This window comes from Anomaloglossus baeobatrachus, chromosome 5 (assembly GCF_048569485.1).
Source record: "Anomaloglossus baeobatrachus isolate aAnoBae1 chromosome 5, aAnoBae1.hap1, whole genome shotgun sequence".
In the NCBI taxonomy this organism is placed as follows: Eukaryota; Metazoa; Chordata; class Amphibia; order Anura; family Aromobatidae; genus Anomaloglossus; species Anomaloglossus baeobatrachus.
Window position 1 is genome coordinate 54,782,237 of NC_134357.1, and position 25,243 is coordinate 54,807,479.

A 25,243-nucleotide genomic window follows, 5' to 3' on the forward strand; every position below is an offset into this window, starting at 1 on the left:
ATGGGGCACTGGCTGACTCATAGTTGGGAGAACGTTCGATTTCAGACCGCCAAACGCTTTGTTCTTCCTGAGATAAGATACTGGCCGACGTTGCCGATTAATTGGTGGCTTTCTCATAGAGAACAAAGAAACAATGGCTGTCGGTAGAATGTTTGGCTAAAGCACTGTTTGGTTGACAGTCATCTAATGTGTATGGACAGCCTTTAACCTCGGGCACACATATAGCCTGTGCAGCCTATTTAGCTGAAAAAAGGACATAAAAGTTGAACTAATTGACTCAAAGGAACCTGGTCCCATTATCAAGTTGGCAGTTTGTGGCTGCTGGACCAGAGCACTACGAACCTCCTCCTATCCATCAGCATTCCCGGTGCCTCCTTTGATTAGTAGTCCCAGTGTGACCTAATGAATGTATCATGCCGCAACAATGTCATGCAGAAGCTACTATTCAGAAGAGGAGTCAGCATGCTGGCAGGTGGCAGAACGCTCACATGGCTCTGGTCTGGTGGCCATGGACTACCAATGTGGCCTCTGGACTGGGGTCCTGTGAATCATTTTGCTCACGTCTGCCATGGAGATTTATACTAATTCTCTCATTACTCGCACTTTGTATTGTAACAGGATACTCTAAACCCTGTCACTGCTTCGCCAGCTCTTCATTTTATGGTCCACTGCTGCCCTATGGTAACATGTGGAGACAATCTATGTGAGCACTCGCCACGTTTGTCGCAATCAATGAATGCATTAAGTGCATGCGCAGATACAGTGTCATATCCATCTCTCTCAGTATTTTGAGACTAGTGACAGGATCAGGACTTGAGTCTCTCATTGTCATCTGAGACTCTACATATTAAGTGTGCATGGTTTTTTTTTTCTTTGGGTGTGGCAAGGGTTAATGTCAGTATGCCTTGCTAGCAGCTTCTGACTCTTAGTCAGGTGTTTCCAGTTTGGGATCATTTCCAGTTCCTTTATATAACCTCTGCTTCCAGCAGAGGGTGCCGGTTATTGTCTTTGCCATTTGGATTCTAGGCCTGGAGGTGAAAGGAGCTGCTGGAGTCCTTGCTGTTGGTAGCGGTGTTGGCTGCAGTACTGGTGCCTGACTGAAGCCTAGTTGTTGGAGTTAGTCTGTTTTTTTTTCCCCCTGTCTGTCTTACCTTCCCTTGGTGTGTTTTTTTTTAGTACAGTGGTGGGACTAGTGATACTTACCTTCCCACTCACTAGCCAGGGCCTACTGGTTCCTGCTCGACAACAGGTGAGGAATCTATATAGGGACTAGCTAGGAGTGCAGGGTACAGTGGCAGGTAAGTGGAGGAGGTGTCCATCTTCCCTCTCGCTAGCAATTAGGGCACAACATTGTTATTGTGTCTTCTTGTGTACCCCTAGTTTGCCTTGGTAAAACCCCTGTTTGTTGTGTATTTTGTCTCACGCCGGACCTTTCCTAAGTCCATGTCGTGACATACAGACACAAAAGTTGCCATAGACAGGGGACGCAGCCAAATAAGTTATCATGTACCGTAATAGCAGAGACAAACATATCATCAGAGACCGGATCCATAAATATTTTCTACTCTATTCTTCATTTTTACTATTTTCAGTTTTGAATGACGAGATGATAAAACTGCTCCAAGATCTAACAAATCTGTTCATTTCCGAGCAAAAATAGTGGCCACAAGCAATAAACATAAATGTTACAAACCTTTGAGGAAAGTTATGCGAGATAGTAAAGACGTCGGAGAAAGGCTTGTCCTGTAAGAAGAAACCAGAACACTTTATAGATTACAATTAAAACATAATTAATGAATTCCCTTACTCATTATTCTTCTCTATAGTATTAGCTACTGTATGTAGTAATGTGACTGAGTATCAGCAGCATTAATGGGGTACTCCATATATTTTATTGCTATCATCGATGGGGATTATTCCTCTGGGAATGCTACCGATCCTAAAAATGATTTAAGAGACATTCCATAACTTAACGCCCGGTTTCCCATGCCTGAATTTCACGCTTTGTTTATGGACCATGATTTATTCATAGGACGGAGGTCTCCTGATCCAAACAGGTACATATGAGACTATTGGATTTGCGGCCACTAAACAAATTGGGTTCCATGTTCAGACTATATATCGTGGACTCCCTGAATGCAGTGGTGTCAGATAGCGTGATATCTTATGGCGTCACATTGTGATTTGCATCATACCGTGATTGCAAATGCTTCGAAATGTGCGCAATTTTCTGACGAGAGTCACTTGGACATAGACGGCAATGTAAGTTGTACGACTTATACGCAACTTGTCCACAATTTCGCTGGTTTCTTTGAACAGTAAAATTGCAGCTCTAAAAAATAAAAAGTCGACCGACGGAGAGTCACAAATACAAAAGCTTTTGGTTGTGCGACTTATCTGAGATATAAGCTGCGCCCCAGCTTATAACAGTTGGGCCTGTTCCCATAAACAAGGTTTAAGCTGAAGTCTACACCCCTGCCCCCACTTTACGCTTATAGCGGTATGGTACAATCCTTTAATGGATTGCTGCAGAATTATGGCAGCTACAGAGAAAGGAAAAGAGAGATCCGTGGGTGACAGTGCAGACAGTAGTGAGAGTGCATGGAAATAAATGGTCCTAGAGTCCCCTGCACTGGAGAGACAGCTGAGGAAATGTTGGTATAGAAATAACTAGCGCTCCGAATGTGACATGGTGAGCGGCTATAGCGTTGGAGAGGGAGAAGTGTGACCTAGGTCATGGCGGGTGAAGTGAAGAGTCCTGCCCAATGTAGGACACCAGAAGAGGTGAAAAGTGGAGTCTCTTTGCGTTACTGTGGGAAGCGTAGGAAAAGGCCGGTAGAGTGAAAAGGACTCCTGGACATAGGAGGTCAAGGCAGCTGGAGGGCAAAGTCTCTCTGCATTTTTATGGGAAGCCTAGCACAAGGCGGGTGGAGTAAGAATCACTCCCAGACATAGGAGGCCATGGCAGGTGGAGGGCAAAGTCTCTCAGCATTTTTGTGGGAAGACTAGCACAATGTGGGTAGAGTAAGAATCCCTACAGGACATAGGAGGCCATGGCAGGTGGTGGGCGAAGTCCCCCTGCATTATTGTGGGAAGCCTAGAACAAGATGGATGAAGTAATTACCATCTCGGACATAGGAGGTCAAGGCAGGTGGAGTGCAAAGTCTCACTGAATTATCGTGGGAAGCCTGGCACAAGGCGGATGGACTAGGAGCCCTCCTGGAAATAGGAGGCCATGGCAGGTGGAGAGCGAAGTCTCCCTGCGTTATTGAGGGACGCCTGGCACAAGATGGATAGCGTAAGGACCCTCCCAGACATAGAAGGCCATGGCAGGTGGAGGGCGAAGTCTCTCTGCATTATTTTGGGAAGCCTAGCACAAGGCAGGTGGAGTAAGAAGCACTCCCGGACATAGGAGGCCATGGAAGGTGAGGGCGAAGTCCCCCTGCATTATTGTATGGAGCCTGGCACAAGATGGATGACGTAATGACCATTCCGGACATAGGAGGTCATGGCAGGTGGAGGGCGAAGTCTCCTTACATTTTTTGTGGGAAGCCTGGCACAAGGCAGATGGATAAGAAGCACTCCCGGACATAGGAGGTCATGGCAGGTGGAGGCAAAGTCCCTCTGCATTGTTGTGAAAGATCTGGGATGAGGTAGGCGAAGTTGGGAATGTCGCAGGATAGGAGTCCTCCGCAGGTGGGGGGGTAAAGCCTCGCTTCATGTCAGCTCTGTTGGAAGGGAAACCTGTAAAACGGCCACTGCGTAATGAGCTGTACTCAAAGAATTCAAGAAATACCTAGGCAAGTCAAGAGTAAGAAGCCAATGAATATAATAAAATAACAAATCTCCATTGAGAACATAAGTTCATTCAGTGGATGTGTCTTCAGTGAATACAGACTTTCCTATTACTGAGATATGAGCGGTGACGGTTGGTGCTCATAAAGTTCTATGGAGAAAAGTAACTCATTTCAGGAGAATTTGCAACAGAAATTATGGGTCTGTCTCTAGCTCCTTCCATCTCAATAGACTCTTAAGCACAAAATGTAATCTACATCAGTAATGTAAATGATTTGTTTTCACTAGATAAAGATTTTACAAATTTTACTCATGAATTGAGAGTGAAAGATCAATCTAGATCAATCTAGAGGGAGAAAGAAGCGGATTTCACTTATAAGCTATACTACAAATACCCATTATCTACTATATAATCCTAGATCTCATTATTTCATATTTTTCCTGAGACATGCCAGCGTTCCTATACTATGCTTAACCCTCGAATGCATAGCTGGGGCCTCGCAGGCCTGCTAGGTTACTTGTTTTCTATGGTAGATTTCTATGGTTGCACATTCTAGGGTTAAATGTCGCACTATAATACAACACACATGTAGATAGAAGCATCCAGTGGGGCGCACAGTATTTACCTGGTTCCTCGGCATGTTCCTCGCAGCGTTACGATTGTCATACGCATTCTGGTTGCGATTGGCATAAGTATTTTGCACTTGTCTTGTCTGGTCATTTCCACCTCTGTGTAGGAAAAGGTAAAAAGATCAAATTAATAAAATATTGGTCTCCATACTAGTAACAAGGTTTCCCGGTAGGTAAGGGGGTCTATTGTGACGCCCTGGGCAAGCCAGGGGTCACAGGTCATAACACCACCACACCCTATACCCCGCATAGGTACACCGAAGCTACACCAAAAATCCTTTCTGCCTTCCTCCAGGGGCTGATGTCCACACCAGGGGGTGGGCCAGGCGGTTGGCTCCGCCCACCGAGGAGTTCACAGTCCTGGAGGCGGGAAAACCAGGCAGTTGAGTTTGGAGAGTTCAAAGTGAGAGGAAGGAGAAGGAGGACAGTGAGAGTAGTGACAAAGAAAGTGACAGTTGAGAAAGCCTGAAGTTGGTCCGGGTGTGTGCCCCGGACTGAGACAGCAAGGTCAGCAGACGGCGGTGACCGTCTGCAGGAGAGGCTGATCGGAGGTTGCCGAAAGGACCGTGGATGGGTGGTGGCCCGGCGGTACCGGAGCGGTATACGAAGAGAAGCCAGCACCATTGGCAGGGGCCTTTCGGATCCCAGCAAGGCTAGGAGTCGCCGTGAATTTGCCAAATCCGTCAGTGAAGGGGACCTCCTGGGTCTCCCAACAACTAAGTCCCAATTGAAGGCAACAGTCCAACCGTAGGAGAGAGACACCGCCACCGCCAGGGCACCAGTCTCTCAGGGCCAGCGCCTGCGGGCAAAGAGGGGCTCCTCCGGCCCATATCCAAGCCGGGGAGCGGGTTACCGGTGGGAACCCATCGCTACCAACAGTTCATTAGGTGCAGGGACAGAGACCGTCACCGTCAACTACCGGGGAAAAGCAACAGCAGCCATCCGTGGGAACCGTCTTTCCAGCCGTGTGTTTTACCGAGAACTGTGTCACCGTCTCAGGCTGAGTGAGTACCACCGTGCCGTGAGGCACAGCGCTGCCCCCGCGACCCTGCACCTCACCGGGTCCTGCACCGGCCCTGCCATCCCTCATCCCCCACCTCATCACTGGGCCCCGGGACAACCACCCCCTACCCATGGAGGGGAGAACTGACAACTTTGCTGCTCCCTGTCACCGCTCCCGGGATCCCCATACAGAGCAGCGGTGGTGTCCACACAATCACCACAACCGTGGATGGCGTCACGGACAATAAATCCCCAAAACCAATCCCCCTTTTCACTCACGGGCGAGGAGCGCCGCTCGAGTCCCTGGGATCCGGCACATCGCTCGAGCCACCGAGCAGCAGAGGCCGCAGCAGCAGCAGCGGCCGGACCCGAGCAGAGGGAGAGCGCAGCGTCCCCTCCTCCGCCCGGGACACTATCTCACGCAAGGGACAGGGTAATGAAGTTATCTTCCACTAAGTTATTGAACTATCCCAATTCCAGATAGATGGGAATCTAACACCTGCATCAGAAAATACCTGGGCTGTGGCCACAATGTACAAAGCTACGACACCACAGCTACTAAGCTGTGGTATTCTGGCTCCATACACTAAATTTTCAGAGACCTTGGCTCCAGACATCAGCTATCCGGTGGAGATGCTGGGTGCTCTAGCCCCCCACCGCTCTTTTATTGATGAGGAATCCTCCGGTGGAGATGCTGGGTGCTGGCCCCCCCACCGCTCTTCTATTGATAAGGAATCCTCCGGTGGAGATGCTGGGTGCTCTAGCCCCCCACCGCTCTTTTATTGATGAGGAATCCTCTGGTGGAGATGCTGGGTGCTGGCCCCCCACCGCTCTTCTATTGATGAGGAATCCTCCGGTGGAGATACTAGGTGCTGGCCCCCCACCGCTCTGATATTGATAGCGAATGCTACAGACATGTCATTAATAACTATCCTGGACAACCATTCTTATCTCTAAGTGCAGCATCTAAGGGATTAGAAAGTTGAACAGTTTTGTCATTCCATCTTCCCTTTCCCCTGCAATGTGATCATGGACTTCTGATATTTTAGCATGAGACACGGGCATCCTGTGATGGTACCGATCTAACCATGTTTATACTGTTATGAAGCCTTTGAAGGAGATGAGGTTTATTCTAAGATGTGCTTTGGGGCACCAGGAATGGTATGTCTACTCCTGGTAAAAGCAGTCAGGTTAGTACAAATACCTGTGTCTTCTCTTCCGGCAAAACCTCCTTCTAATTGCGTCTCTCTTTATAAAAAGTACAATTAAGAGGATGAGGATTGGCACAACCAGCAAGAAGAAGATAAGCAGGCCATCTCGTAAGGAGGTGTCTGAGAAGACATAAGAAATGAAATAATCAGATTATTATCACTAAAGCGGGCTTTACACGCTACGATATATCTAACGAGATGTCGGTGGGGTCACGTCGTAAGTGACGCACATCCGGCATTGTTAGTTATATCGTAGCGTGTGACAGCTATGAACGAGCAGAAATACTCACCTTCTCGTTCATCGTTGACACGTCGCTCATTTTCTAAATATCGAACGTCCTGTTGTTCATCGTTACCGAGGCAGCACACATCGCTCCGTGTGACACCCCGGGAACGATGAACACAGCTTACCTGCGTCCCGCCGGCAATGCGGAAGGAAGGAGGTGGGTGGAATGTTACGTCCCGCTCATCTCCACCCCTCTGCTTCTATTGGCCAACCGCTGTGTGACGTCGCGGTGACGCCGAACGTCCTTCCCCCTCCAGGAAGAGGATGTTCGCTGCCCACAGCAAGGTCGTTTGGAATGTAAGTACGTGTGACGGGGGGGTTGCAGGATTGTGGGACACGGGCAACAAATTGCCCGTACCGCACAAACGATGCGATCGCACGACACATTGAAGCATATAAAGCAGGCTTTAGGCTTTGTTAACATTTGGTTTTATAATTTCCCTGTTCTGTTGAGTCATAGGAACAGAAAAAAAAACCAAAATCATTTTACTGGATTTTTCACATTATGGAGAACAACAGTGCTGGATAGACTCCATTTTTTTTTTTAAATGTGATGGAATCTGCAATTGATGCTCCAAACACAGCTTACTAAACAGACGTGAATACAGCCCCTTGCTACGGATGTGAACACAGCCTATGTCACAAATGTGAACACAGCCTACAGAACTGATTTGAACACCACTTACTTACAACACATATGTGAATACAACACAGACATGAACACAGCCTACAACACAGCTGTGAACACAGCCTACAACACAGCTGTGAACACAGCTGTGAACACAGCCTACAACACAGCTGTGAACACAGCCTACAACACAGCTGTGAACACAGCCTACAACACAGCTGTGAACACAGCCTGCAACATAGTTGTGAACACAGCCTGCAACATAGTTGTGAACACAGGCTACAACACAGATGTGACCACAGCCTACAACAAAGATGTAAACACAGCCTACAACACAGATATGAATATATTGTACAACAGAGATGTGGAGGCTGCCTAGGTGTGGAAAGCACAAGACATTACTCCTTCTATCTTAATATTTTACTATCCCAGCAGCAGGCACAGTGCTACTTGGAAATTTGCAGGCTCCAACTCTTATTTAGGCCAATATTCAGAGGTCAGTGATTTTTCTAAACAAAGAAAAAATCCAGCTCACCAATCAGCTGAAAGCAAGCTAGTAATGAGGAAGTCCTGCGCACGGAATGGTCTGGCCACCAAGTAATAAGATTAGAAAAGGAGATCCAGCGCGGTCTAACAATAAAATTCCATTTTATTTAGATTATCTTAAAATCCAGCATACAGCTCACGATACAGGGGTCAGTGGGAACTACGCGTTTCGACGCTAGGTCAAAATACGTAGTTCCCACTGACCCCTGTATCATGAGCTGTATGCTGGATTTTAAGATAATCCAAATAAAATGGAATTTTATTGATTAGACCGCACTGGATCTCCTTTTCTAATCAGCGATTTTTCTCGTATGTAAAAAAACGGAATCATTTTCATCTGTGGTTTGGATCAGATTTTCATCAGTGTTTGGTCAGTTTTTATCATAAAAGTTTCATCAGTTTTTCTCATGAGCGGAAAATAAAACAGGTTTCTTAAAGCTTCTCCTATCAAACAGGCAATGAAAATTGGACAGCGCACAGATGACATCCAAGTGCTGTTCGATTTTTTTTTTTTTTTATAGATTTGTATCCATAGCTGGGATCAAAATCAGATATGTCTCCGTGTTTTGGTGTAGACCACTAGGTCTGCAAAAATACATGGATAAGTGAACAGCTCCATAGACTATAATAGTTAAGGATAGAATTAATTCTTGAAAAGCTAATGAGCCCTCAGTCTGTGGTAAATAAGTCCAAGTTCACACAAATGTGTACATTCAAAAACTCTCCAGCCAGCCTTGTCTCCAAATTGCAGGTGTGACTGTGTTCATATATAGCGCCGTGTACTTGTCTGGACCATGGATAAGTCTAGTGCATGCATATTGGCAAGTAAGCCAACTAATTGTGCTAGCTTCGGCTAGAGAGTTTTAAATTCACCAGATTTAGCCAACAGCCTGAACCACTATAATACGTGTCACATTCTATGATTGGCCAGTCTAAGTTTGTACAAATTAGAACGTGTGGGTTAGCAGGTCCATCAGGCACTTTCTTACTTACCAATGTGTGTGGGGCCGCTGTCAATGCTACCACCATAACCTGCTCGGTCACAGTTCGGGGGGGCCCAGCCATCGTTGCAGTGACAGTTCCCATTGTTGTTACACACCTGATGTTAAAAAAGAAGGCAATGTGATTATACCGGTGAGGATATTCCGGAAACGTGCGCCATGATGGAGTGATCTGGACATCCGAGCCCGGTGAGGCCTAATTATGGAACTGTCAAAGTGAGCAACATCTTATATCATGGAGGCGAAGTCCCTCAGAAGTTTTGGGATGAACTCTGGGGAAAAAAGGTCTAGTTTGGGCTCTGAATTTATTTTATGGTTTCTTCTGGGCTCTGAATTTTGGGAGTTTGTTCTTGGGTATGACATTATTTTGTGTCTTGGTCAGTTGTCTGAAGATTTTGAAGGGGTCTAGTTTATTTTTTGGATTATTTTTTTGTGGCTTGTTCTGTGGTTCTGAATTATGGTCTTAATGGGGTGGTCCACTAAACAGCATAGTGGTCACACATCGATGTAAAGCTCACAAAGAAGGCTTTTGTCAAAAACCTTGTGTAGTCAATTGTGCCTCTGAGCAGCACTATTGCGCTGCGCTCATCCCCATCGTGTGTCCCCTGGGCTTCATGACCTCTAAGATCTGGTGATGTCACGTTAACTTCCAGTTGACCCGACATCTTTCAGCCCAGCCCAAGTCTCCCTGAGTGACTGGACTGTGGGCGCAGTTTCACCGCTCGTCACAGCTCAGCATCGCTCCTGCTTGTGCTGCTTTGCAGAAAAGGAGAGAGCGTGCAAGATGCTGGGCTGTGATGAGCAGTGAAACTTCGCCCACGCTCCGGTGACTCAGGGAGACTTGGACCGCCTCGGTGATGTCGGGTCAACTGGAAGTTGACGTGACATCACCAGACCTCAGTGGTCACGGAGCCCGGGGGTAACGTGATGGGGATGAGCAGTCCGCAATAGTGCCGCTCAGAGGCAGAATGTACTACACAAGGTATTTGAAAAAAGCCTTATGAGCTTTGCATCGATGTGGCCACTATGCTGTGTAGTGAACCACCCCTTTAATCTAAAATGTGAATTAATTTTGGAGTGTGATAAAAGACCCACATGAACTTTTTAAATAATTCTAAGGTATTAGGTTTGGGGCCTGACCCCAATATATGGGCGGGGCCCGTATTGCTACTGTTCTGAAGTCTAAAAACACAATGGGACCTAATTTAGGGTCTGTAGTCATCTTGTGGCCTAATCTGTGGATTGAATTTATATAAGGGTTCACAATCTGAGTACACACTGCGATGCACGGACTGGCTTCTGGACACCTGACCCAAACTGGAGAGCCTTGTATTTGCCTATGAGGAAAGTTAGGAGACCTGCAACTGGTCTGTGCAACTCAGTCCATAATTGTACAGTAACACACTGATGTAAGAAACTGGCCTAAAAGAGGTTGAAAGGGGCTGGATACAGTCCTAAGAAACCTCAGGAGGCCGTACACCATTTTTCACGGCAATTGGAAGCCTTCGGGTACTATAGATTTGGGTCGAATCAATTTGCAAATCGAATTTCGTGGGAATGTTCTTTGCATTTCAAAAGATTAACTTATCTCTAATATCTAGAGGATATACAGTACGTGTTGTTGGTGGAATAAATCACTCACCCCATGGTCGTTACATTTTCCTTTGATATCGCAGGTGAATCCTAAAGCAGAGGCGTTCTGACACGCATAATTTACACAGGCCTGAGGGGAATCACAAGACACCACAAGTTATGCAAATTTCTCATCCGTTTAGTGCTAGTCAGGGCTTTACGGGCCCTAAATTTCCAAGCTATGATATTTAGTCTCAATTGTGTATTTCAGTTATGTTTGGACCACAGCAGTAATCCCAAAGATCCCAATGTGTTCCTCTATGGAGCGGTGTTTTAGTACCACCTCTCCATTCTCAGGATTGGTAAAATGCATCTTTAACAAAATACTCAGAGCATAAGATGTACAGAATATTATCTCGATTATAGGTCCTGAGGGTTGGGCACTCAAAGAATTAAATGAGTTGTCCTGTGAAAACAGCCACTTATCCACAGTATAGCTGATAACCGCGATGACCAATCGGCAGAACAAGGAATGGAATGGAGCAGCAGTGGCCATGGTAGACACCACTCCAATCGCTCCCTATGTTCTGTTGATCTGTGCAAGTCCCAAAACTGTTTCCCCAAACTATCAGTTTGGTATCATCTAACCTAACTTTTTTTCCATGGGACATCCCCTTTTAAATAACACAAAAAAGACAATGCCCTCCTCAGGTCCTATATTAAGGATAACAGTGCATCAGTTTTTGCTTAGCGTGTTCCTTTAAAGAGACCTGTAGCCACCTCCCAAACCACATATACAGTGCCTACAAGTAGTATTCAACCCCCTGCAGATTTAGCAGGTTTGATAAGATGCAAATAAGTTAGAGCCTGCAAACTTCAAACAAGAGCAGGATTTATTAACAGATGCATAAATCTTACAAACCAACAAGTTATGTTGCTCAGTTAAATTTTAATAAATTTTCAACATAAAAGTGTGGGTCAATTATTATTCAACCCCCTAGGTTTAATATTTTGTGGAATAACCCTTGTTTGCAATTACAGCTAATAATCGTCGTTTATAAGACCTGATCAGGCCGGCACAGGTCTCTGGATTTATCTTGGCCCACTCCTCCATGCAGATCTTCTCCAAGTTATCTAAGTTCTTTGGGTGTCTCATGTGGACTTTAATCTTGAGCTCCTTCCACAAGTTTTCAATTGGGTTAAGGTCAGGAGACTGACTAGGCCACTGCAACACCTTGATTTTTTCCCTCTTGAACCAGGCCTTGGTTTTCTTGGCTGTGTGCTTTGGGTCGTTGTCTTGTTGGAAGATGAAATGACGACCCATCTTAAGATCCTTGATGGAGGAGCGCAGGTTCTTGGCCAAAATCTCCAGGTAGGCCGTGCTATCCATCTTCCCATGGATGCGGACCAGATGGCCAGGCCCCTTGGCTGAGAAACAGCCCCACAGCATGATGCTGCCACCACCATGCTTGACTGTAGGGATGGTATTCTTGGGGTCGTATGCAGTGCCATCCAGTCTCCAAACGTCACGTGTGTGGTTGGCACCAAAGATCTCGATCTTGGTCTCATCAGACCAGAGAACCTTGAACTAGTCTGTCTCAGAGTCCTCCAAGTGATCATGATTAAACTGTAGACGAGCCTTGACATGACGCTTTGAAAGTAAAGGTACCTTACGGGCTCGTCTGGAACGGAGACCATTGCGGTGGAGTACGTTACTTATGGTATTGACTGAAACCAATGTCCCCACTGCCATGAGATCTTCCCGGAGCTCCTTCCTTGTTGTCCTTGGGTTAGCCTTGACTCTTCGGACAAGCCTGGCCTTGGCACGGGTGGAAACTTTCAAAGGCTGTCCAGGCCGTGGAAGGCTAACAGTAGTTCCATAAGCCTTCCACTTCCGGATGATGCTCCCAACAGTGGAGACAGGTAGGCCCAACTCCTTGGAAAGGGTTTTGTACCCCTTGCCAGCCTTGTGACCCTCCACGATCTTGTCTCTGATGGCCTTGGAATGCTCCTTTGTCTTTCCCATGTTGACCAAGTATGAGTGCTGTTCACAAGTTTGGGGAGGGTCTTAATTAGTCAGAAAAGGCTGGAAAAAGAGATAATTAATCCAAACATGTGAAGCTCATTGTTCTTTGTGCCTGAAATACTTCTTAATACTTTAGGGGAACCAAACAGAATTCTTGTGGTTTGAGGGGTTGAATAATAAATGACCCTCTGAATGAACTTTTCACAATTTAAAAAAAAAATAAAAAAAGAAATAACATTCTTTTTTGCTGCAGTGCATTTCACACTTCCAGGCTGATCTACAGTCCAAATGTCACAATGCCAAGTTAATTCCGAATGTGCAAACCAGCTAAATCTGCAGGGGGTTGAATACTACTTGTAGGCACTGTATGTACATGCAGGTCTTTGAAAGCTAAATCCATTGGCACCTTTATACCTTTAATCTGTTGCTGCATTACAGAGAGATCAGCCTCTTCATATGCAAATGAGGTGTTAAGTGCTCTGAGTGTGACTGAGCACTTAATTAATCTTGAGGTTCATCCCCCTTCAATGCCAGCCTTTTTAGCTTGATTGATAGCTCATTGTCTGTGCGATATCAAGTACCAGACAAGAAGCACACTGATTTCTAGAGAATGCAGCAAGAGATTGAAGATGTAAAAGGTGTTGATGGCTTCAACATTCAAAGACCTCCATGGCCATTGTGATGGTGTGATATTGTGGGTTATGTACCTTTTTGTGTGGGTTCATGTTTTGGACATGGTGGTCTGTCTATTCGATATATTGTTTATCCTGTTAAGTCAGGTTATATCCCCCTTGAAGTGCTTCTATTACCTAGGTGTGGGGGAGGGGGCCTGAAATCCACCCAAACTCTCTGTTTACCTGGGGGATTCTTCATTTTGGGTGAGACTTACAAGAAAGAAGAAGCAGGATTGAACCTCTGAGGGGAAAGCTGCGGCTCCTTAGAGAGACCTGGACATTTATCCGCTTACTGGACTATATTCGTGTTTTTGGACTATTTTTTACCCTCTGTGTGGTGGATTATGTTATGGACCGTTTGACTTTCTTGGAATAAATGTTCTTTGGATTGTTCCATCATCTCTTGCTCTGTTGATTGTGTGATATGGGAGAAGGACCCCGTCACAGCCATATATGTGGTTTGCAACGGCAGATCTTACTGGCAGATTCTCTTTTAGAACTGTATATTGAAAATTAAAGAGGTTTTCCCATATAGGAAATTGTTCACCTAGCCACACAATAGGTTATCAGTAGGACTGACCTTTCCTTCTGCACATGGTGATCCCTGGTGGACAAGTCCGGGGTCTGGCACATCGGGTCCCAGGTTATAGTCTACGCTGATACAATCCTCCCCATTGAGGTTGGTAATAATTATACTACTGTTCAGTATTTTCTGAAACGTCCCTGTGCACTGTAATTTTCCGCACAGACTGTTACTGCATGAAAAGAAAAAGGGGACAAATAACAGCATAAATCTTGTATTTAGGGGAAAAAAAGAATCATTAAAAAAATCATATTGTGATATATCATATTGTCTAAAAATATGAAAAGTTTCATGTACAATTTAAAAAATCAAAGGGCTCCATAGAGCAGTAAAGTTCTGCTATAGAAGACTCTTCGGGAACACGCCAGTGATGATATTCTTGAAGCCTCTTCTCTGGCTTATTTCTGGGTGTTTTTGCAGCGGCTTTACCCATAGCACCTTTTTTTTTTTTTAACTGTATATACAAAGTAGTGATTAACATCTAAGCAGAAGCCACCGGAACAATGATCAGAGCACTTTGTACCGCTTTGCGGCAGCTGAAGAAAGACACTTCTACACGCAGTGCATGTTATTTCTTTTTTATGTTTATTGAGCGCTTATATGTTATAGAGCCGACCTGTCTGAGAAATAAGCAGTGTTCACATAGCCTAAGAACTGGTGCATGCCTCAGGTTGTTTTCCTCATACATGGAAAACAGTCCGTGGGTTTTTTTCAGTGTGCTGATTCTAATTTTTTTGGCCTTTTTCAGTGTGCTGGATCTGTTTTTTGGTCTTTTTTTAGTGTACTGGATCTGTTTTTTTGGCCTTTTTTTAGTGTGCTGGATCTGTTTTTTTAGTCTTTTTCAGTGTGCTGGATCTGTTTTTTTAGTCTTTTTCAGTGTGCTGGATCTGTTTTTTTAGTCTTTTTCAGTGTGCTGGATCTGTTTTTTTAGTCTTTTTCAGTGTGCTGGATCTGTTTTTTAGTCTTTTTCAGTGTGCTGGATCTGTTTTTTGGTCTTTTTTAGTGTGTTGGATCTGTTTTTTGGCTTTTTTTAGTGTGCTGGATCTGTTTTTTGGCCTTTTTTAGTGTGCTGGATCTGGTTTTTTTAGTCTTTTTCAGTGTGCTGGATCTGTTTTTTTAGTCTTTTTTCAGTGTGCTGGATCTGTTTTTTTAGTCTTTTTCAGTGTGCTGGATCTGGTTTTTGGCCTTTTTTTTTAGTGTGCTGGATCTGTTTTTTAGTCTTTTTCAGCGTGCATGATCTGTTTTTTGGCCTTTTCAGTGAGCTGGATCTGTTTTTTTGCCCTTTTTCAGTGTGCCGGATCTGTTTTTTGCCCTTTTTCAGTGTGCTGGATCTGGGTTTTTTTGCCCTTTTTCAGTGTGCTGGATCTGTTTGTCGGTCTTTTTCAGTGTGCTGGATCTGTTTTTTGGCCTTTTTCAGTGTGCTGGAACTGTTTTTTAGTCGTCTTCAGTGTGATTGATCTGTTTTTTTTGGCCTTTTCAGTGAGCTGGATGTTTTTTTGCTTTTTTTCAGTGTGCTGGATCTGTTTTTTGCCCTTTTTCAGTGTGCTGGATCGGTTTTTTGGTCTTTTGTAGTGTGCTGGATCTGTTTTTTTGGCCTTTTTTTAGTGTGCTGGATCTGTTTTTTTAGTCTTTTTCAGTGTGCTGGATCTGTTTTTTAGTCTTTTTCAGTGTGCTGGATCTGGTTTTTGGCCTTTTTTTTAGTGTGCTGGATCTGTTTTTTAGTCTTTTTCAGTGTGCTTGATCTGTTTTTTGGCCTTTTCAGTGAGCTGGATCTGTTTTTTGCCCTTTTTCAGTGTGCTGGATCTGTGTTTTGCCCTTTTTCAGTGTGCTGGATCTGGGTTTTTTTTGCCCTTTTTCAGTGTGCTGGATCTGCGTTTTTTTTGCCCTTTTTCAGTGTGCTGGATCTGTTTGTCGGTCTTTTTTAGTGTGCTGGATCTGTTTTTTGGCCTTTTTCAGTGTGCTGGAACTGTTTTTTTTGGCCTTTTTTAGTGTGCTGGATCTGTTTTTTAGTCGTCTTCAGTGTGCTTGATCTGTTTTTTTGGCCTTTTCAGTGAACTGGATGTTTTTTTGCCCCTTTTCAGTGTGCTGGATCTGTTTTTTGCCCTTTTTCAGTGTGCTGCATTTGTTTTGTTTTGCCCTTTTTCAGTGTGCTGGATCGGTTTGTCAGTCTTTTCTAGTGTGCTGAATCTGTTTTTTAGTCCTTTTCAGTGTGCTTGATCTGTCTTTTGGCCTTTTCAGTGAGCTGGATCAGTTTTTTTGCCCTTTTCAGTATGCTGTTCCATATTATTTTTCACACTAAACAGTGAAATATGGACATCACACAGATAACATCCATGTTCTATCCTTTTACATACTAAGGCACCATTGATTTGCATTGGTGAGTTTGAGCCACAGAGTAGGACATATCTACATTTTGGGGTCTTTTTTGGGGGGAGGTGGATTTTGGACAATAGGTCCTTAAAAAATGGGCACATGAAAACACATTCATTGTAATGGATCTGTTATTCATAAAGAAAAAAAAACTACCTAGAAAACTGCTGAAAAAGCCCTAATATAAGAGAACATTCTGAGAAAAGGGATTTGTATCAGGAAAGCTACGTTCAAACGGTCCGGTGAATTTATTGGACCAGTGTCTGGGTCTGTGTGCTGATGGACGGGTGCAGGAGCTGCCTGCTGATTACAGGTACTAATCAGGTCTATAAATTGGACCGGAGAAGAGAATGCTGCACACGAATAGAATGGACCAGGGGAGGGTGAGCAGCAGAGGGGCGCAAAACATAAAAGCAGAATTTCTGTCTGTATAATTTTAATACCCGTCTCCATCTATGAAGGGCAGGATTGTGATTTTTTTTTTGGTAACGGTCGGTACGAGTTACTTACGCTGGTGAACATTTTTGGGGTGTCCCTGATACCATCCCACAGTTCCCATACTGATCTCCAATAATGTTTTTCACTTCAAAGCACTTGTTGGAAGCTTGTTTTACACCTTTGTGAAAAAAAATAACAAGAAAATACAGTAATCACTAAGAAGCTACTGCTCTAAAGTCATTTTACCATCAAAAACTAAAGCCCCCACAAAGACATTAGAATCTGTTGATATCGAAGGGTTCTGCGGACGGTCTAAAGTTTATGGCTCTTACCATCCAATGATGTTGAAGGAGATAGGGGCCCAATTTCAGACTGCCTATCCATTAGTTCCCTGGAAATTAGCCGAAATCGGAGGAGTCCGGCACCAGGTCTCTTATAGAGAACATAGGCGTACTTGGCAGAGCGAGCACTGCTGTGTATGGGAAAGTCGGGTAAGATAGTTGAATTGGGGCTTTAGGCTAACCACGCACATTAGATACTTGTCTCCTCATTTGTCCATACACAAGCATTCTCAGGTTGGTTGAGCGTCCATGTGTTCTGTATGTGCATAGGAGTATATGTGATGCCCCTGAGGCTTCAGTCGCCACAGGGTACTGCACCTCACTTAAGGTGCAGTATTCATCTCAGGTACGGAGGGGGTTAATCAACGATGTTTCCACATTTCACCTTACATACAGCTTAGGTACCTTCCCACTGGGGACTGGACTAGGGTACTAGGGTACGCTAGGGGGTGGCCGTCATGATGCATGGGACTTTCCCGGTAACTAGGACAACCACCTTGGGGGCAGGGACCACTTGGGGTAGAAGTAGGAGCGACTGACACAATCTTCAGTCAAGTCGGGACTTCAGTTCTGGCAACACGACACCACTTATTTCCGTCTTTTCTTCACGGGGCTTGAGGCTTGGAGCAGAAAGCTCAGACCGGGTTCCTCACTTCTGAAGTGGCATCCCTTGGGAAAGGACACTTTCAAACATCGGTGACTACCTCTAACATAACCGGGATTGGCTGAGACCCATCACAGCGGAGACCGGCGCCTCCGGGCAACCTATAGACAGTGAGTAAAAACTGGAACCGCAACTGCTGTGTGAGTCCTTTATTGCCGGCGCCCAGTGCTTCGGCGCCAATGGCCACTACCTCTATTATCCTCCCTGGGTCCTAGCTTCACCTGCAGGAAGCTGAACTATCCTAGCTCAACACTATCCGCCCCAGAGGACAGCGACCGCAGCGGCGGCTAATCCCTGTCCGCACATTGCAGGTGGCGTCACGAGACAACTCCCAACATCCTCATCATCACCCATCCTCATCCCATCTCCAATTCCCCTATTGGTGTACACCTCGGGGCCACGAAGCCGGGCAGGGCCACCCGTGACATCCCAGACCCGACACCGCCGACCCGGCAATGAGTAATTTAACCCTTGCCCTGCAGGTGCTACATTTACACCTATAAATGGGATTATGGTGATGCCAGAATTAAAAGGGTTATTATAATTTTGTTTTATTTTTAGTCCCATTAGGGCACTTTTTCTATACATTGCAATACTATTTTATTGCACAAAATAGTCAAAATGACAGCCTTCAGCAGACCCCCAGCAGCTCTGGGGTTTGCTGAAGGCTGTCATATTGACTATATAATGCAATAAAAATAGTATTGCAGTGCATAGAAGTGATGGCATGGCCAAAGCTGATGGGAGTTGGTGCACACTGGTGATCATGTAATTTAAATGCTATCAGTGACTGACCGCATCAATTATTGAGTTAATCAGCAGTGATCGGAGCTCGATGCAGCTGCTGATTTTGCAGGAAGATTCTCGTTGGCCCCTATGCTCATACAATGGTTGGCCATTACCAATCTCATCAGCACGCCTGGCTGACTGCAATATATTATGGCCTTGAAGAACAGTGGTGCCCCGCTCCGTTCCCATCACACTAGTGCTGCTTGACCACTTTATTTTTTTTTTTTGTGAAAGACCGCACAAGAGTGAAAATGTCTCCATTTGAAAAAGTGTTTGAACATGCTAAACATTTGGGGGTCCCGAAAACTGGTCTTCCACCCAATTAACATACAAGTACATCTCAATAAATTATAATATCATCATAAAGTTAATTTAGTTCAGTAATTCAATACAAAAAGGGAAACACATATATTATATAGAGTCATTACACACAGAGGGATCTATTCCTATATATTATGTAGAGTCATTACACACAGAGGGATCTATTCCTATATATTATATAGAGTCATTACACACAGAGGGATCTATTCCTATATATTATGTAGAGTCATTACACACAGAGGGATCTATTCCTATATATTATATAGAGTCATTACACACAGAGGGATCTATTCCTATATATTATATAGAGTCATTACACACAGAGGGATCTATTCCTATATATTATATAGAGTCATTACACACAGAGGGATCTATTCCTATATATTATATAGAGTCATTACACACAGAGGGATCTATTCCTATATATTATGTAGAGTCATTACACACAGAGGGATCTATTCTTATATATTATATAGAGTCATTACACACAGAGGGATCTATTCCTATATATTATATACTGTAGAGTCATTACACACAGGGGGATCTATTTCACGTGTTTATTTCTGTTAATGTTGATGATTATGACTTATAGCTAATGAAAACCCAAAAGTCATTAACTCAGAAAATTAGAATAATTACCACAAAACACCTGCAAAGGCGTCCTAAGCATTTGAAATGGTCCCTTAGCCTGGTTCAGTAGGCCACACAATCATGGGGAAGACTGCTAACTTGACAGATGTCCAGAAGGCAGTCATTGGCACACTCCACAAGGAGGGTAAGCCCAAAAGGTCATTGCTAAAGAAGCTGGCTGTTCACAGAGTGCTGTATCTAACTATATTAATGGAAAGTTTAGTGGAAGGAAAAAGTGTGGTAGAAAAAGGTGCACAAGCAACCAGGATAACGACAGCCTTAATAGGATTGTTAAGAGTCAGTGATTCAAGAGCCACCACACACAGACGTATCCAGGTCATGGGCTACAACTGTCACACTCCTTGTGTGAAGCCACTCATGGCCAATAAACAACGCCAGAAGCGTCTTACCTGGGCCAAGGAGAAAAAGAACTGGACTGTTGCTCAGTGTCCAAGGTGTTGTGTTCTGATCAAAGTAAATTTTGCATTTCATTTGGAAATCGCGGTCCCAGAGTCTGGAGAAGAGTGGAGAGGCCACAATCCAAGCTGCTGAGGTCTAGTGTGACGTTTCCACAATCAGTGATGGTTTGGGGTGCATGTCATCTGCTGGTGTAGCTCCACTGTGTTTTATCAAGACGAAAGTCAGCGCAGCCGTCTACCATGTAATTTTAGAGCACTTCATGTTTCCCTCTGCAGACAAGCTTTTTGGAGATGGAAATTTCATTTTCCAGCAGGACCTGGCACCTGTCCACACTGCTTGATTGGCCAGCAAACTCGCCTGACCTAAACCCCATAGAGAATCTCTGGGGTATTGTCAAGAGGAAGATCAGAGACACCAGACCCAACAATGCAGATGATCTGAAGGCTGCTATAAAAGCAACCTGAGCTTCCATAACACCTCAGCAGTGCCACAGGCTGATCGCCTCTATGCCACGCCGCATTGATGCAATAATTCAAGCGAAAGGAGCTCGACCAAGTATTGAGGCATTTACTGTACAGACTTTTCAGTAGATGCCAACATTTCTGAGTGTAAAATCATTTTTCAGTTGGTCTTATGTAATATTCTAATTTTCGGAGATAATGACTTTTGGGTTTTCATTGGCTGTAAGCCATAATCATCAGCATTAACAGAAAAAAACATGTGAAGTAGATCCCTCTGTGTGTAATGACTCTATATAATATATAGGAATAGATCCCTCTGTGTGTAATGACTCTATATAATATATAGGAATAGATCACTCTGTGTGTAATGACTCTATATAATATATAGGAATAGATCCCTCTGTGTAATGACTCTATATAATATATAGGAAAGGAATAGATCCCTCTGTGTGTAATGACTCTATACTGTATAATATATCAGAATAGATCACTCTTTGTGTTATGACTCTATATAATATATAGGAATAGATCCCTCTGTGTGTAATGACTCTATATAATATATAGAAATAGATCCCTCTGTGTATAATGACTCTATATAATATATAGGAATAGATTACTTTGTTTAATGACTATATAATATATAGAAATAGATCCCTCTGTGTGTAATGACTCTATATAATATATAGGAATAGATCACTCTGTGTAATGACTCTATATAATATATAAGAAAGGAATAGATCCCTCTGTGTGTAATGACTCTATACTGTATAATATATCATAATAGATCACTGTGTGTAATAACTCTATATAATATATCAGAATAGATCACTCTTTGTGTAATGACTCTATATAATATATAGGAATAGATCCCTCTGTGTGTAATGACTCTATATAATATATAGGAATAGATCCCTCTGTGTGTAATGACTCTATATAATATATAGGAATAGATCCCTCTGTGTGTAATGACTCTATATAATATATAGGAATAGATCACTCTGTGTAATGACTCTATATAATATATAGGAAAGGAATAGATCCCTCTGTGTGTAATGACTATATAAAATATGCATTTCACTTTTTGTATTGAATTACTGAAATAAATTAACTTTTTGATGATATTCTAATTTATTGAGATGCACCTGTAAGCACTAATGAGAAATAAATGGTTACCTGGGCCCAGCAGTGCCTGGCACTGATCGTTGTAGCTCTGACACACCCCGCTGTAGCAGTAAGAGTTGTTGCAGGGGTAACCGTCCATTATATACACATCAGCAGGACACAGGGCATAGGATCCATTGCAGTACTCGGGCAGGTCACAAATGTTAGCCCGTCCTCGGCAAGGTGTTCCCCCGACCTTAAACTGAAGTAGAGGGAAACATCAGTAGTCAGTTCTTAAAGGAACTATACATTACAGGAGTCACTACAAAAAAAGTGGGTTGCAGCATTAGCCTATATAAAATTAGGTTGTATCATAACAAGCATGTAGAGATGATCAAAAATATGCAAGGCCCTGGTCCCGTGCATACCGGGCATAGCCATGAGAAACTCCTACTTTCCATCATCCCCAGCATCCGATTAGTAGGCCTGGTATAATAGGATCTTTGCGTCATAATGGCTGGATGACGTTGCGTCAGTCCTATTAATTGGAAGGGGCACCAGGAATTCCAGCGGGTAGTCGGAGGTTCACAGACTACCAATGTGGCCACTGTCCCATGTTTATACAAATATACAAAGACTAGCCCTTCAATAGGGATATGAATGCAAAACAAACACAATTACACTGAATTTAGGGTCTTCTTACCTTGCAATTCTCACAACAAAATCCCTGCGCACACTGTGATCCACTAGTTAGCCTGCAGGTGGCAGCATCGCAACATGGGTTTTTACATTCCTACAATAAAGAAAACAAAAGTTGTAAAGTTGTACTTTTTTGTAAAAATTGCACAAATCTGTTAAAGAGGTCTCTGGCATTAAATGCCAGGGAATGAATGTTTTGCTTTTGAGAAGAATCATGTATTTCTGCTATCTTGAAATTGGCACTGTAGGAATCCTAATGCAGAACTCCTATATGGCAAGCTCCTCTGAGACCCCCCACTATCTCTAGAACTAAAGGGACTGCAGCGCTAATGACCACCTATGAAGCAGCAGCGTCCACAGTAAGCTGGTTCTGCCAGTAATAGCAACTGTCCCCACTCACTTGCATAGAGCTGTGCAAGGGGACAGTAAAGGTGCTGTGCTGCAGGATAAATCGGAGCTGCAGCTCCTTTATTGTCAGAATTGGTGGCTTTGGTCCAAGAGGTCTGAAACCTGCCAATCATAAAGTGATGATATATCCTTGTGGTTCTGAGGTTAAATAACAGATAAAATGCAACGAGGTAAAGAGGCAATAATTTTATAACAATAAAGAAACATATAAATGTGACTTTACATCACCTACATTAAATGTGACTATACATTTTTAATCTATAGCCACCAGATGCTAGGTAAAAAAGAAATCTAATATATAAAGCTGAGTTTGAGTGTGTATGAATGTATGTATGTATTTGTGTGTGTGTATGTGTGTGTGTGTGTACGTGTTTGTATGTACGCTAAAGGTATCCGCACCGTCACATTTACAATCACAAAATTTTGCAGGGGAAAATTTTACCCCGCACTTTACAGTTAATCGCCAAAAAACCTGCTTACATTAAAGTCAATGGAACTGGGAGCTACAGGTCATTAATAGGAGCTGTGATTGGTTGCTATAGGCAAAGAAGGACATTCTAAGTATAAGAAGCTTATGTGTGAGGTAATATGATTTCGACAGAGAGAGACAGAGACACAGACAGAGAGATACAAACAGAAAGAGACACAGACAGAGAGAGAGAGTCAAACAGAGACAAACAGAGAGACAGAGACAGCCAGAGACACAGACAGAGAGACACAAACAGAGACACAGAGAGAGAGAGAAACAGGCAGACAGAGAGACAAACAGAGAGACAGAGACAAACAGAGACAGACAGACACAGACAGAGACAGAGAGAGACAAACAGAGAGACAGAGACAGCCAGAGACACAGACAGAGAGATACAAACAGAAAGAGACAGAGAGAGAGAAACAGGCAGACAGAGAGACAAACAGAGACAGACAGAGAGAGACAAACAGAGAAACAGAGACAGAGACACAGACAGAGAGAGAGAGAGACAAACAGAGAGACAGACAGAGAGACACAAACAGAAAGAGACACAGAGAGAGAGAAACACAGGCAGAGAGTCAAACAGAGAGACAGAGACAAACAGAGACAGACAGAGACAAACAGACAGAGACAAAGAGAGACAGAGACAGACAGAGACACAGAGAGAGACAGAGCGAGAGACAGACAGACACAAACAGAAAGAGACACAGACAGAGAGAGAGAGACAGGCAGAGAGAGACAGATAAACAGAAAGACAGGCAGGCAGAGAGAGAGTTACTATCCCAGGCAACGCCAGGTACTACAGCTAGTAATTTATAAAAATATGTATTATATTACCGTTGGAGATCCGCAGTCGCACTCTTCTCCGCGCTCGACCATATTGTTGCCACACACGGGTATGCTGAGGACCTGGTTTGGATCTGGCTGATTTTTCAGACAAGTCCCTTGACCCCTCAAGATTAGAGCTTCAAAGTCATCGGCACTGCAGGTACTAAACGTCTGTGCGTTACTGAGAACAATACAATGTCAGGAGAAAAATAATCAGTAAATCATCTGGATTAAATTCTATCTCCAAACAAATTTGCACTCTTTATTTATGAACAGTTTTTTATTAGGACGCGGCCGAAGCTGCGGGTCACTACAGAGCGCTGCCTTCGGTAATAGCTGCCGTTTATACTGTGGAACAACGATTCACGACTATTAAGCCATTATAAAAAGACATTTCTTATAGTTGCTGTCCTTTGTAAATTGCAGAGAAATCTTAGGCTGCGGCTACAGTCTTATGCCGGCGTCACACGGTACGATATATCGTGCGATATGTCGTCGGGGTCACGGAATTCGTGACGCACATCTGGCATCGTTAGAGATGTCGTACCGTGTGACACCTCCGAACGACTGTGCACGAGTAAAAATACTCACCTTATCGTTGCTCGTTGACACGTTGCTCATTTTCAAAATGCCGGTCTTCTTTCTGTGCTCCGGTTGTTCATCGTTCCTGAGGCAGCACACATCGCTCCGTGTGACACCCCGGGAACGATGAACTGCAGCTTACCTGCGTCCTCCGGCAATGTGAAAGGAAGGTGGTGGGCGGGATGTTACGTCCCGCTCATCTCCGCCCCTCCGCTTCTATTGGCCGGCGGCTGTGTTTAATCGCTGTGACGCCGAACGTCCCTCCCCCTTCAGAATGAGGATGTTCGCTGCCCACAGCGATGTCGTGCGGGAGGTAAGTGCGTGTGACGGGGGTTAACGACTTTGTGCGCCACGGGCAACTAATTGCCCATGACGCACAAACGACGGGGCGGGTACGATCGCTCATGCGATTGCACGATAGATCGTACCGTGTGACGCCGGCATTAGGCTACATTCACACATCCGATTTTAAGAAAGGGATCACACTGACTCACTGAGGCTCAGGTCACACAATGGTATGAAAAATTATTCGATTTTTCATCCAGAAAACAAACAGATGATCTTTCATGTGTATTGTCATCAATAAGCAATCTGTACATTAGTATTTTATCTTCATATGACGTTGTTTTTATACTCCAGCAGTCAATAACATTTCCAAGACCAAATACAGTTTCCTATGTTAATAAATGCAATGTATGCGCAAATGCATGTGTGCTATCTGTGTGACATCCGGATAGCACACAGACAGCATGAACATGTATACTTTCC

General features: G+C 44.1%; 1 protein-coding gene across 1 annotated transcript in view; it reads right to left on the bottom strand.

Annotated features, from left to right (window-relative positions):
• The window catches only part of LOC142313279 (disintegrin and metalloproteinase domain-containing protein 9-like), a 100,111-nt gene that overhangs the window by 3,396 nt on the left and 71,472 nt on the right, over positions 1 to 25,243 (bottom strand). Inside the window, exons 12-21 of the mRNA XM_075352272.1 lie at positions 23,903 to 24,074; positions 22,193 to 22,282; positions 21,562 to 21,751; positions 16,835 to 16,940; positions 13,952 to 14,126; positions 10,742 to 10,822; positions 9,092 to 9,197; positions 6,632 to 6,758; positions 4,422 to 4,524; positions 1,694 to 1,743 (exon numbers count right to left, since the gene is read on the bottom strand). Coding sequence (XP_075208387.1) covers positions 1,694 to 1,743; positions 4,422 to 4,524; positions 6,632 to 6,758; positions 9,092 to 9,197; positions 10,742 to 10,822; positions 13,952 to 14,126; positions 16,835 to 16,940; positions 21,562 to 21,751; positions 22,193 to 22,282; positions 23,903 to 24,074 — 1,200 coding nt within the window. The remainder of the gene's footprint in view (positions 1 to 1,693; positions 1,744 to 4,421; positions 4,525 to 6,631; positions 6,759 to 9,091; positions 9,198 to 10,741; positions 10,823 to 13,951; positions 14,127 to 16,834; positions 16,941 to 21,561; positions 21,752 to 22,192; positions 22,283 to 23,902; positions 24,075 to 25,243) is intronic.